Here is a 12,334-nt window from a genome sequence, read left to right as displayed (position 1 = left end):
TCATCACTTGTGTCATCTTAGGCAGTGGCAAGTGAAGAGCAGTATTTTATGAACTAAGTACTGCAATAAACCTTTCTGAATAAGGAGTGTGAACAAAAAAGTCGTATTTTTTTGTTAACTTAAACAAGTGTGCCTTCATATAAATGCTGGGTTCAACCAAAATTACTGAATTTGAGTAAGTGACATTGCATTTTAGGAGTGCTTATGTTGCTTTAAATTAATGTAGTTCTTTTTTGCCCCTGAAAGCGAGTTTTAATTGCGGTAGCGAATGCCATACTTACAGCCTAAAATGCCTAGTAATTTTAATTTTAGATTTATAATTTGGTTCATTCCTGAATTCAGTACAACAGTATCAGTTGCCTTCTCTTGGTAACCAAAAACCACCTTCAATTTGTATATTAACTTAGATCCTTTATGATGATGGGAAAATGGTGGTGGAGGTTGATGGACGTGCTACTCAAAAGCTGATCACTAACTTGAAGCCAGAGACATCATATTCATTTGTGCTGACCAACAGAGGGAATAGTGCTGGGGGTCTTCAGCACAGAGTGACAGCAAAGACTGCACCAGATGTGCTTCGCACCAAACCAGTCTTCATTGGAAAGACCAACTTAGATGGCATGATAACTGTGGAACTTCCAGAAGTACCTTCAAATGAGAACATAAAGTGAGTGAATGAATGACATACGATTGCTTTTATCTTCAAAAAGATGGTTATTCTTACTGTTTATAAGATCTAGAGCTATAGTGGTATACCAGGGCTTTATTCTTCACAACAGTACAGAGAGTAGAGCAGTCCACAGTAGCATTTAGACTAATATTTGATAATACTAAACTGGGAGGTGCTGTTGACTCTCTTGAGGGAGACAAAGAAGCCTTGCAGAGGGATCTAGATAGATTAGACCATTTGGCAGTCATCAGTGGCATGAAATTTTAAGAAAAAATTCCAGATTCTGTTGTTAAGGTACTTGAATGCATCCAGTGGAGAGCAACAAAGCTGATGAATGGGCTGGAAGGTATGTCCTATAAGGAGCAGCTAAGGACTTTGGGTTTGTCACATTTAGAGAAAAGGAGGCTGAGGAGTAACCTTATGGCTCTCCAAAGCTTCCTGAGAAGGAGAAGTGGAGGGGGAGGTGCTGATCTCTTCTCCCTTGGATCCATTGATAAGATGCATGGGGATGGTTCAAAGCTGCATCGGGGTATGTTCAGACATACAGAGGCATTTTTTTACCAAGACAGTGGTCAAACCTGGGAACAGGCTTCCTAGAAAGGTGGTGGATCCCCCAAGCCTGTCAGTGTTTAAAAGGCATTTGGACAATGCCCTTAATAATTTGTTTTAACTTTGGTCAGGCCTGAAGTGGTCAGGCAGTTGGACTAGATGATTTTTGTGTGTCCCTTCTAACTGGAACTATTCGGTAAGTTTGTCACTTAACGAAGTATGTAAGACTGAGTAAAATTTAGGTGGAAATACATGGAGAAAGATTGTCCTTGAGTCTGTGTCTTTTTTTCAGAGTACTTTTGTGTTTCATCACTGATTTCAAATAGCAAAGAGGGATTAAGGAAGCCAGTTGTGTTTTGAACAATGTATCTTCTCAAGAAAAATGGATAACCCATAGATGGATCGCTGCCTAGCTGCAGCACCTTGAAGTACTCAGCCCCGGTCACCCCAGAATTCTGTGGAGTTTTGAAGAATTGCAACTACACTTAGATAAATTCACATAAACAAATTCTAAAATTCTTATTAAAAGAAAACTCTCAGGTCCTCTCCACTGGTCCCAGAAATTAAAAAGGATTTTTTGCTGAAATATTTGGCGAAGAGGTTACTATAGGTTACTTAGGTTTTGAGGGAAAAGATGCTGTGGAGATTTGAACAGCAGAAATAGGACTAAAGAGCTGGCAGCACACGGTCAGCAGGGATTAGGAATTTTAGACAATAAGTATTTGCCAAGAAAACATGAAGCATGGTACAATCAATAAGTGTTACTGCTCTGCTTATAGTGATTCTTGTTGGTCTAGAAGATTCTCATGTGTAATATAAAGGAAGTGGGGAGGAAAATGAACAAGTTATTAAGTACTGTTGGGGATTCAACTTGTCCTCTCCCTGGTGGATTTTTACTGATGGCTTTGTAGAAGGCTGCTCCCCTTTTTCATTACTGACTAAGGATTTTGAGGCAGGTGAGGTCAAGAAAGAAATGACTTTGAGACATTAAAAGGATGAAAAACTGAAAAATGTAGCCATTATCATTAGATTGAGTAAGATGCGGTCAGTAACAAATGCAGCTAAGGAAGACTGAAGATGGAATAAGTCAAAAAAGATTTATGAAACAGACCATTCACAGAGAGAAAGAAGTGCAGGGTAGCTGGTCAAACAATAGCAGAAGATAGAAGAGGAAAAAAAAGGTGATGCCATTCTTCTATGTAGTGTAAAAAAATGAAAAAGGCTATGTGACATCAGGAAAGGTGCATTAAATCTATGGGGTCCAACTGCCAATTTTGAAAATAATGTATCTCCTCCTTCTTTATTTATTTCCTAAGAAAATATGATTAGGCTTGAGACAGAAAAACGAAACAACAACAAAAAGAATGACTTGACCCTTGGAAGCAGGCATACCAAAGCAACTAGATGCTGAACAGAAAAAGCTTATTTGATGCAAAAACTAAGATTATTACAGCTATAGTCTTTGCATAGGAAGAACAATTTTATGTAATAATTATGTTGACATTTTTATAGTTGTTCTTTCTCTATGGATACATTATAAGCTCATGTTTATCTCCATCTTACAATGCAGTATTATACACTGAGAATCTTTCAATAATACTGATTACGCAGAAGGTGAAACAGTTAATGGTTTGCTCTGATGAATTATAGGTAAATACTAATGGGATTGACGGTAATGTTATAAAAGCCTTTGTATATTTTTTAAAGTTGGTAGAAGTAATTGTCATTATTTCAATGTCTGGTGGTGATGCGGCATAGAAATTGGAGCAGAGCTCACCTTATGCTAGGTAAGATGAATCCCTTTTGCTGGTATCTCATGTGAGCAATTTCTTCATTTTCCTGTAGTATTTTGGGCTAATACAAAGCAATTTTTACATCTAAAGGACAGTTCATGTTCCTCTGAATCTCTCTGAATTCATCTTTGCAAAGTCTTAGAACAGAGTTTTATGGAAGACTTTAGCCTTTGTAGTACTCAGTAGTTCAAGCAATATCCAAGGAAACCCTCCATTTCCCACCCTCTACCATCTCCACAAAAAAAAAAACAGCAAAAAGCCAAAACAAAAACAAAAACCAAAACCCAAAACCAATCAACCACACCAGAAAACCCAAACTCAAAACAAACAAGCAAATAATAAAGAAAATAATAAATCATGTTTTTCAAGAGATGCTACATTTTCTGGAGTTAGCTAGAAACAACAGAATTTTGTTGTCCTTTACAGTTTGCAGGACTTTATACTTAATGTGAACAGTTTCATTTTTCTGCTTGCTGTTGATGTACTTGTGCTCTTAGCTTTAAAATACTCTGTATGTGCTGAAAGGCTTAGTGGATGATCAAAGTTATGGGCGGGAGGCACACATGAAGAAAGTGTGAAAAAGTGTGAAAGTAACATTTACATGCTGGATGTTGCTTGATTGGAAAAAAAGTATGAACACTGTTAGCTTAAAAAAGAAAAAGAAGGAGAAAAAAAAGGGATAAGTAAGAGACTGCTATGCAGTTCATCCAGCAGATATATCTGTTACGTCTGAATGACATATAGGGGCCAGTTCTCAATTGCTTGTCTTGATTCTTAGGCATGTGTTAAAGAAAAGTTATGTAGGTTGTAGTTTTTGTATACACAGATAAAGAATGTATGCTGCAGATTTTACATACTATGGAATATTAATGGATACAGCAAGCAAGCAAGTTAAAAATCTGTGGCCAACCCTTCTTGTTTCCAACATCTCCTGTTGGAGCTCAGCATTTCTACAGAAAGATTTCCCAGATTTCTTAACACAAGAATTAATAAATATGTACTGCAGTTGTTAAAAATTGAAACTTTCGTGACATTTCTTTTATGGGAAGGGGATTTAATTAAGAGGAGATCATTAAAATGGACCAATGGCATGTGCTGGTATGTAAGCAAGATAGTTTATAGAGTCACTTTAGACTGAAATAGATTTTCATCATTTGTAAGGCAGGTCCTTTTCTGTAGACTCACTTTCATTAATTACTTTAGGTTTTTCAGCTGCATTGAGTGAGTAAAATGAATAGTCAGTGCTGTGGAAGATTGAATAGTCTGTGAAAAATTGCAGACAGGAAAAGAAGAAGATGGTCCATGAGACACTAAAATTATCTTCTACAATGTAGAGCTAGAGATACCTTCTTAATATTCTGTTGTGAGAAACAAAGGAAAGCAGCTTCTGTCCATCTCCTCTGAGATGGAGAATGCTTGCCTTTTGACAAGTGTGTTTATCAAGAAGATTTACATTATACCATCCTGGATGTCCTGCTGTGTGATTCTACTGCTTTTCCTCACACTAATGTGAAATTATGGATCTGCCTGACATGTATCCAGGCTTTGTGAAGGAAACAAGGAAAGTGCCATATCTCCGTTACACTAGAAAGTATAATTTATTAGTCTCCATTGTGGAGGACAAGGAGGAGGAAGATATTTTCAGGAAAATGTTTCTGAGGAAAACTGGTAAATGTAATTTGCAAATCCTAGCCACAAAGACAGAATACCTGAAATTCTGTCATCTATAACTGTGAACAGAATACTTAAGTAGGTAAAGGTGATGGTGATTGATTCTCAAAAGTAAAGAGTGTGTGGGTGGAGTATATGCTATGTCTTCTTTAATTTCTGTTTATTGGCATCAACAAACACATTATGTTATCCCACTATTCTGATTATACATGAAAATGGGGAAAGATGGGGTGATAATTGAGAATTAAATATATGGTAATATGTTTTAGTTTAGGGGGTTGGGGGTGACAAGGCACAAATATCCCAAAGCTCTTGTCTTTCAAATGAAAAAATGAACAGCAGTCAAACACATAGGCATTTTAGAACATTGTAATTAAAGTTTCTTATACATATTTATATGTTTACATGAAAAGGCAGGTAATTAGTGCCATTTGTTTGTCAAATGTTTTACGCTGGATGTGTTTTCAAGAATGTGAATCTTTACAACTGTGTTTGGAAGGCAGCAGTAACATAATAATGAGAAAAAGTTTGCTTTCAGCATACCGCTGTTTTCGTAAGTTCCTCTGAACAGGCATCCACTCCACCAATTTCTATATTCCTTTTCCTTCAACCTCACTTTTGTCCAACTGTTTCCTTTACAGAGGTTATTACATAGTTATTGTGCCTTTAAAGAGGTCTCGTGGAAAGTTTATCAAACCATGGGAGAGTCCAGATGAAATGGAACTAGATGAGGTAATGTATGGTTTTATTGTCGTATTCTTCTTTATTAAAAAAACAGTCTTATTAGTGGTATGTGATTAACTCACCAGTTTTAGAAGTCTTGGTTGTCAGGATATTTTATATTTATATTTGAAGTAGCCTGTGGGGACTGGAACAGAAGTTCAAATTACTTTAAATTAGAAGCCAACAAAGACATTAAGTTGCAATAAAGCACACAAAGTGTCTGATCTTTGTTGATATTAATATTTTACTTTTTTCCTATTGTAAAGCGTAATACAAAAGTGCAGGAGGTGAAATGAGTTGTCAGCAAAAGCTAAATCACCAATGATATGAACTCTAATAAAGGTCTGGTTCATTAGTGGGGTGTTTACTAAGCCTGTAACAAATGCTAATTTGCAATTTGCACTGCAATTTAACATTTGACCTTCTTGCAGTGTTTTTACCTGATTCTCACATACTGGAATGCTTCTGGTTAGTAAACTTTTATGGTAGTCTCCATTCTACTGACAGTTTGTTCTCAGAAATAAATGAATGAAGTAGGAAAGAGCAACTCATGATGCCATTCAACATGATAAATTATATTAACCCAAAGGATGGAAAGGTACTTTCATTTTAGAGATAAGCCCAGTAATACTACAAATCAATTCATTATGTTATTAATACATTAATAATTCCAGGAAGTATAGCATCAGCATTCAGTCCTGTCTTCTGTTATACTGAAGGACAATATAGATCATGTGAACCTGTCTTTCTTCTTTCAATCTGTTAATCTGGATTAATACTAATATTTATAATTTAAAATATCTTTAGAGAGAACCATATGAAAGCACTATACAAAAGACAGGTGGTGTTGTTATTGTTGTTATTGTTGTATCTGGCTAGTATTTTAGATCTCATTCAGACGCTATGGTAGTTTGTACATGTAATATTTCTGCAATTCAAAGACCAGAGATCATAGTCAGAGTTTCTTTACCTCTGATTTAGTGATCTTTTGACTGGATTTTGTCTATTTTTCCATTTTATTTTGGTGAATTAAAGAGTTTTATGTTACAGAGATGTGTCACCCTATACTTCCCATAATACAGTCCCTGGGAAGTAGTGAATATTAGTGAGCAATCACAAGGGTTTTTTTACCTCCTCCACTGACAAAGTGGATATCAATTTCAATTTTTAGACAAAATTGTGAGGAAAATAAAGATCTTCACTAACACTGCTGCAGAAAGCTTTCAAAAAATAAACAGAGCTCTTTCGGTCTTAGACTAATTTTCTGGTCAGAAAAGGAGAAGAAGAATATGTACGAAAACAGGATGATCCTTAATCAGAACATTAAAAACAACTGTTCAAAGGAAGGCATGGTTTTCATTACTGCTGACTGAAGTCTGTGTTTCCTCTTGACCAGCTTCATTTATGCGATTGTCTCATTTGATTCAATTGCAGCAATGACTGGCTTTGATCTATTAACTTCTTCCTTTTGACAGATCTTGGATAGTAAATGCCATCAGCTCATGATCATAGTCCTAGGTGACATCAAATACAGTTAAGCAATAAAACTCTGACAGCAAGATCCGTACAGTAATGGAAAACTGATTTAATATTACCACATACTTTTAACATCCAAAGACGGTAGTCACATTCAGCAGCATTAACAGATTAAAGGATAGGTGCCAGATGACATTGAACTTTTTGGCAATTAAATTCTACGGGTCCTGCTGATTCCCATAACAAAGGGTCATTTTAATCATCCTGCAAGTTGCAGTGCATTAATCTGTATAACAGATTGATAAAGAGCATTTATTAATTCAGAAATATTTGGGTCAGGATAGGTTGTTTCCCACTTCTACTGATATAATTGAGACCACATTGTAGAATTAATGGTGGAAGAAATAAGATATGCATTGACTGGAAAATGAATATTATTTCTGATAAAGAATGAAAACCCTTGATACATCTTTTACAGTTGCCAGCAATACATATAGTAAGTACTAAGTAGGGAAAAAATTGAAAGTAGGCAGAAACTGTATTTCATGCTAACTCATCCAGTTTCTGTTACTTAAAAGACTGGTTTAGTTCCAAGTTTAGGAAATATATGCTTATTGTTAATTAGATGTACTGTTCCTGAGAAACATGTGAAAGCAGTGACACAGCAACTAAATTTGAGGAAAAAAAAACCCACAGATAAACTAACCACACTACACTCTGAGTGCATATATTTTTTTAGTACAATCTCAGGTGTCTGGCTAGTATCAGAAAGGGTAGGGCAATAGGTTTTCCAAAGAGCTATGTCTCGAATACTTTGCTTAAATTTTCAGAAGAAAAGTATTTGCTGAAAACACTACTTTGGAGTGTTAACCCTAGTACATTAATGACCAGTCCAAAAGACTCTCCAGCCTTATTGTAGTTACCTAATCTTCCTGATTTCTTGAATCTCAATTCTGAAAGAAACTATGGAAGTTGCAGAATCTTATAGGGGCAGACAATGGACAAGATATTGTCTATCTGAAAAAATAGATATAAGAGATAAAATAATTTTTATTAACTCATTTTTTTTATTTTGCATATCATGAGATCTATTGTATTTAAATAGATATGTCATGCAAATAAAAGAAATATAAACAAATTGTTATGATTTGCTGTAGGTATTACCTAGTAGGGATACTTCAGATTTGTAAGCAATAAAACCTAAGTAAAAGCCGGCATGAATTCAGCAATTTTGTTGGAATCCTGATATAAAGTAAAACAGAAAATATATGTGCAAGTAATGATATTTGGCAACAACCACATTATATATGAAACATGAATGAGGCCAGAAGTTCATCTGAGGTCTATTCAGTCAAGTATCATCAATGTCACAGACAAAATTTTTATCTACACACAAACACATCTAAGTTTAGCTGGCCTTAGGTGATGAATAATTACCTTTGAAAAAGTTAAACAGATTTTGCTTGACTCAGGCTAATTAACTTTTTGCATTCATAGCCAAAACTCAGCTTCTGATCACTTCACCCACTGTAATACAGTACTTCAGCATTGTTATCTATTAAATGTATGCATTTTATGTTACTAATTTAAATGCAAGAATGATTAAGGTCCGACATTTCTCTTCCCCTTTCAGTTGCAATCTAATTATGTATTGCAGTACTCTTGCACTATTTTGACATTTTATTATGAATTATTGAAAATATAAATTGTAAATATGGTGTCTTCCTGAAACATAAGATAAAGAGTGTATTTGAGGTAGCCACACAGATAACTTTAAATTCCAGTGGAGACTGTACCCATACACAAAAATACCAGTTCTTTTCAGGGATGGCTTAAGCCATGTACTTCTCCGCCTACTACAGTACTTACAGCTCCTAACTTCCAGTTAGTATACATATCACATTATTATTACCTGGGTATCTGCCTTTGTGTTTCAGCACACTTTTGTATAGTCAGTGCTCAACACTCTGCATAGCTGTTATTATCCTTATAAAAGATAGCTTCACATAGATACAAACTTTTCATAGAGTGCTTCCCTCAGCAGTTCTTAAAAGGGCTGAAGCAACTGGAACAAAGTCGGGTCAGTCTCTGCCTCATGTTCTGCCTTCAGTAACTACCCAGGGCGTAGGAAACTACCAGCAGATGTAAGAGTCACCTTCAGTAAAGCAACTAAATAGAAATCTTAATATTACAGTTCTCTACTGCCCTCATTTTTATACCATGCAAATTTACTCTAGCTGCTCATTAAACTGTTCAGGAAAAATGAAAGAGAAATATGGAGTGCTGATTGTAATAGAGTCCTTGAGTAATGAATAATGAGTTCTAGTCTCAAATTATGGCCAGTTCTTTTTTGCTCAGGGGATCCATTGCAGTGTACCAGCTTTTGTGTTGGAGCATGGAAATTGGTAGAAAACAGACTCAGCCTTAAAGCTGGAAAGCAGGTGACTGCGTACTTCTTGAAGGGGTAACATCCAAATACCCTCAGTGCTAAGGAGGTTTGGATCCAAGTGGTACAGGTTGCTTCTGTGTTTTATCTGTAGCCTGTGTTTGAAATATGTACTTCAAAGAGAAGGGGTGTTGAAGTACAGTATTAAAAGCTTCTGTCTCGGTAGCACAGTGAATACTAAATAATTTTACATGCATCAAAATTGTTAATTTTGTAATTGCAAAACACAAGATCCCATATGGGGAAGGCAAGAAGAGGTCTGAGGCCTAACACTGAAGAAGAGGCCAAAGAAGGAGAGCACTTTCCTGACTAATCATGTTCTTTAAAATGAGAATGCATACTGAAGATGAGATTTTAATCTCCTTTTTCATTGATCTCTGTCTAGCTCTGGAGATTTGTCTCCTCCTCTTAGCAAAGAAGTTTCTGCTAATATGTTGTATTAGCACTGTCTGTGCTGAAAAGCCTAAAACAACTGTGTGACCTTGGAAAAATTTATTATTGTCTAATAGTCTGCGACTACAGGACACTGAATAAATTTCATAAGTGGAAAACAAGGGGAACCATAAAGAGGCCTTAGAAGTCATCACTTACTACCCAGGAAAAGTTCCATCCCCTTGTAATCAAATCAGATTAATATTTGTTGAGTGCCAGTGTACCTAAAGTGATAAAAGATACTGAGTAAGCATTTGTCTGATTTAATAAGTAACTCATCAATGCATTATACCAGCTGAACTGAAGTTCCTTCATTAATTAGTATAGGCTTTACAAATTTGAACCTAGCATCTCTCTTGTCATAAATGTGCTGATGTAAATTTTAGCTTTGTTCATCAGAAGAAATATTTTATGAAACAAGGTAAAGTTATGTTTTGAAAGCCAGATTAATTAAAATCTGAAGTGTGAGTTGCGTATGACAGGGTGGTAGATAATATTTTGTAGTCTGGCCTTAGAAAAGCCATCTTAGGATTCATCAGTCCTGCTACTGATTCCTTTCACCATTCTATTGTATAGTGTTGTACAAACACAATTTTTGGTGCTTTTGAACAAGTAAAATACCCATCAATATCACGTTTGGGATGGAAGATACGTTTACAAATCACTATCACTCCTATAAACTCCTCTTCACTTAATTTACTGTTTCTGAAGTACATTGGAAAGCACTCTTTTCTGTGGGATAATAAGATAATATTGACAGTGTGTTTGGTAGTTCTCATATCAGAGAGAATGGGGGGTGGGGATGGGAAGAAAGGAAAAAAGAGCTATTCATCTATTCATAGGTACTTTCTATTGAGTTGTATTTCAGAGTTACCAGAAAAAGTTAAAGTTAATATAAATTGATTTTCAGAAACTGGGATTTTTTTTTTCAATTTTGCATTTTTTATTCCTCATTTTTAATTAATGACATCATACGTGTTAGTAAGTTTTGTTTTATCAAACAAGAGATAAGATAGTACCTTGCATATTCATTATGCGTTAGGGAAATGATTGACCCACTGAACGTGGTACTGGTTAGGCTGCATCTTGGAGAAAAGGAGGCTGAGGAGAGACTTCATCTCCCTCTGCAACTATCTGAAAAGAGGGTGCTGGTCTTTTCTCCCAGATAACAACTAACAGGATGAGAGTAAATGGCTTCAAGTGGCACCAAGGGAGGTTTAGACTGGATATTAGGAAAAATTCTTCGTTGAAATGGTGGTCAAGCATTGGAACAGGCTGCCCAGTTTGAGTCATCATCCCTGGAAATATTTAAAAGATGTATAGAAGCGGTGCTTAGTGACATTGTTCAGTGGTGGACTTGGCAGTGTTAGGGTTGCAATTGGACTTCATGATCTTAAAGGTTTTATCCATTGGAAATGAGTCTATGATTCTATTCTATGAATTACTTTATGTATATATGCATACACGTATATATGTGATGTGTAATATGATAAGTGTGTATATATATATGTCCTCAAGGAAGAGATATTGCTGTGTTAGCTTTTTTGTTGCCCTAGAGACAGCAATATCAGAAACTGAAAATTGATCTAATTGTTTTATGTTTGTAGTCTGCACAGTACAATTGCTATCTAATATTGTATTTTAACAAAGATGACAAGGAACTCAGGATTTTGCAATTGATTTAGTGATACTGATAGCCCCCATGAAATGTGAATATATTGTATTTTTGTAGTTCCTGGTCATGCATTAAATTTTCTCATTACATTGTAAATAATTTACATTAAAACATTAAAATTGTTTACAGTTATTTTTCTTTTCTTACTTTTTCTCTCGCTCTCTCTCTCTCCCCACCCCCACCCCACCCCCACCCCCACCCGCCTTTCATTCTGAAGCTGCTTAAGGAGATAGCTAGGAAGCGGAGAAGCATTCGTCTTGGGAGGGAAGTTGAATTAAAGCCATATATTGCAGCTCACTTTGAAGTTCTTCCTACCGAGTTCACATTGGGGGATAAGAAGCATTACGGTGGCTTTGAGAATAAGCAACTGCAGAGTGGTCAAGAATATGTCTTCTTTGTGTTGGCTGTAATGGAGCACTCAGAATCTGTAAGTTAGTTAACATTTTTAAATCCAAAATTACCTTTCCACAATAACGAAAACAGCTTTCTGTGCTTCTTTCACTTCCCAAAACCTATTTTTTTTTACAATATAAGTCAGGGCATCACTAAAGCAAGTGTTTCCTTGCTTAGTTTGAATTAATCCCTTTAACTTTTCTATTTTGCTTGTGTCTTTATTTGTTACTTCTGTGTATAATGGAAACCTAAACATCACCTTTTATTAGCTGTATTGTGATCCTTTGCAAATTACATGCTCTGCTATTTGAGATCATTGACACAGGTTCTGAGGCATGAACTTCACAGCAGCATGTTTCTCAACATGTTATAAAAGGAGTTCCTCTTGTGTATTCTGCTGCCATTGAATAGTGGTGTTGGAGAATCAGGATTCTTGGGAAGATCCCTTGAATCAGAGACATGCACAACTAGCCTCTTAAGTTTGTTATTCTGTAACAACTTTATCT

At 35.7% G+C, this 12,334-nt stretch overlaps 1 protein-coding gene across 20 annotated transcripts in view; it reads left to right on the top strand.

Annotated features, from left to right (window-relative positions):
* Positions 1–12,334, top strand: part of PTPRD (protein tyrosine phosphatase receptor type D) — a 467,311-nt gene that overhangs the window by 359,236 nt on the left and 95,741 nt on the right. For all 20 annotated transcript variants that reach the window (XM_080372008.1, XM_080372009.1, XM_080372005.1 and 17 more), the window contains 3 exons: positions 408–667; positions 5,325–5,415; positions 11,653–11,862. In XM_080372008.1, the coding sequence (XP_080228134.1) occupies positions 408–667; positions 5,325–5,415; positions 11,653–11,862 (561 nt within the window). The remainder of the gene's footprint in view (positions 1–407; positions 668–5,324; positions 5,416–11,652; positions 11,863–12,334) is intronic.

This window comes from Falco punctatus (genome assembly GCF_963210335.1).
Source record: "Falco punctatus genome assembly, chromosome: Z".
Taxonomy (NCBI): domain Eukaryota; kingdom Metazoa; phylum Chordata; class Aves; order Falconiformes; family Falconidae; genus Falco; species Falco punctatus.
This window is presented reverse-complemented; position numbering and strand designations above follow the sequence as displayed.